The sequence below is a fragment of the Galeopterus variegatus genome, unplaced genomic scaffold (genome assembly GCF_000696425.1).
Source record: "Galeopterus variegatus unplaced genomic scaffold, G_variegatus-3.0.2 Scaffold5201, whole genome shotgun sequence".
NCBI classification, from domain to species: Eukaryota; Metazoa; Chordata; class Mammalia; order Dermoptera; family Cynocephalidae; genus Galeopterus; species Galeopterus variegatus.
This window is the reverse complement of record NW_007731312.1, coordinates 159,215-160,447: the sequence shown is the minus strand read 5'-3', so window position 1 is coordinate 160,447 and position 1,233 is coordinate 159,215. Positions and strand designations below refer to the sequence as shown.

The following is a 1,233-nucleotide window of genomic DNA, read 5'->3' as shown; positions in this document are numbered from 1 at the left end:
AGGGGAAGTATTATAAATTCATGATATTTGAGCTTTGCTTTTGTTTCTGACATTTATCAAACGAACTTAACACAAACATATCTGATAAGCTTCAGTCACTTGGTAGACAACTGTGCCTAGAATATATAACAATAAAAAAATAAAAATCTAATTAAGTTGAAGGTTAAAATGAAATACAGGATTACCTGAGTAACCAAACGATATGCTTGACATTGGACTAAGATAGATTCCACTTCCATACATTGCACCGTGGAGCTAAAATGGGAAGGGGTGAGAGAGAGAAAAGTCAGTCATGGTTTAAATGTTAATATTTTACAAAAGAAGGCAATCAGTTTCATGTTGGAACATTAAGTCTTAGAAAAATGACAGTTCCTATTCCAAGGTCTAATTTGAAAAATAGTACTAATACCCTTGTGCTTAAAATTCAGAGTGAGTTGATATATGAAAAATGATAGCCAGAGGAAAAAGACCCTTGATAAATGTTTTCCACCCTACCGGTGACAGAGTCACTCATTATAAAGTACCCTAGGTTAGGCTTTCATTTTAATGAATCTAAAATTCTAAAAACAAAACTGAAAAACATGGGAAGGCATTTGATTAGGATTCACATACTAGTGAATAAACAGTGCCCTGCTCAGATTTTCATTATATGAGGATACTCCAAAAAGTCTGTGGAAAGATTCGTATTATCTTTGAATTCTACTTTTCCATGAACTTTTGAAGTACCTTTCTATAACGCTATCTGTCATCCCATTCTCATTTTCCTCTGAATTTTACAAGTTACAGGGAGTTTTATTACCTGAAACCAACTGGTCTAAGAAACTACTCAGAACAATTAAATTTCTTTCTTCTTATCTCTGTGTTCTAGGGCCCTCACACCCTATTAGTATGAACTAAATACTAATTCAATAAGTGTGCATTTATGAACATTTACATTTAATTGTACCACTTCAAATGTCCTTGTATTTACTGTCAGATCTAGCTCAAGTGACTGGGTTGAGCATCTTATTTCCTGATGTCCTTAGGTTGTCAGATGAAAAACTCAGCTGTATGAGTGAAGTAGAATGTGCAAGATGAAGGGTGTGAATAAAGACCGGACTCCACCCACAACACCCTGCCCACTCCAAGTGCCATCTTGGGAGCTGAAAAGCAGGTATCAGATGGCTCTTTGATATCCAGTCTCTACTTTGCTTTTTCCTACATTTTCTTCTCTAAAAGTATTCACGCCAAGGC

At 35.4% G+C, this 1,233-nt stretch overlaps 1 protein-coding gene across 1 annotated transcript in view; it reads right to left on the bottom strand.

The window, feature by feature from the left end:
• PARP8 (poly (ADP-ribose) polymerase family, member 8) overlaps positions 1-1,233 on the bottom strand; it is a 122,455-nt gene that overhangs the window by 16,557 nt on the left and 104,665 nt on the right. Inside the window, exon 18 of the mRNA XM_008589096.1 lies at positions 186-255. Coding sequence (XP_008587318.1) covers positions 186-255 — 70 coding nt within the window. The remainder of the gene's footprint in view (positions 1-185; positions 256-1,233) is intronic.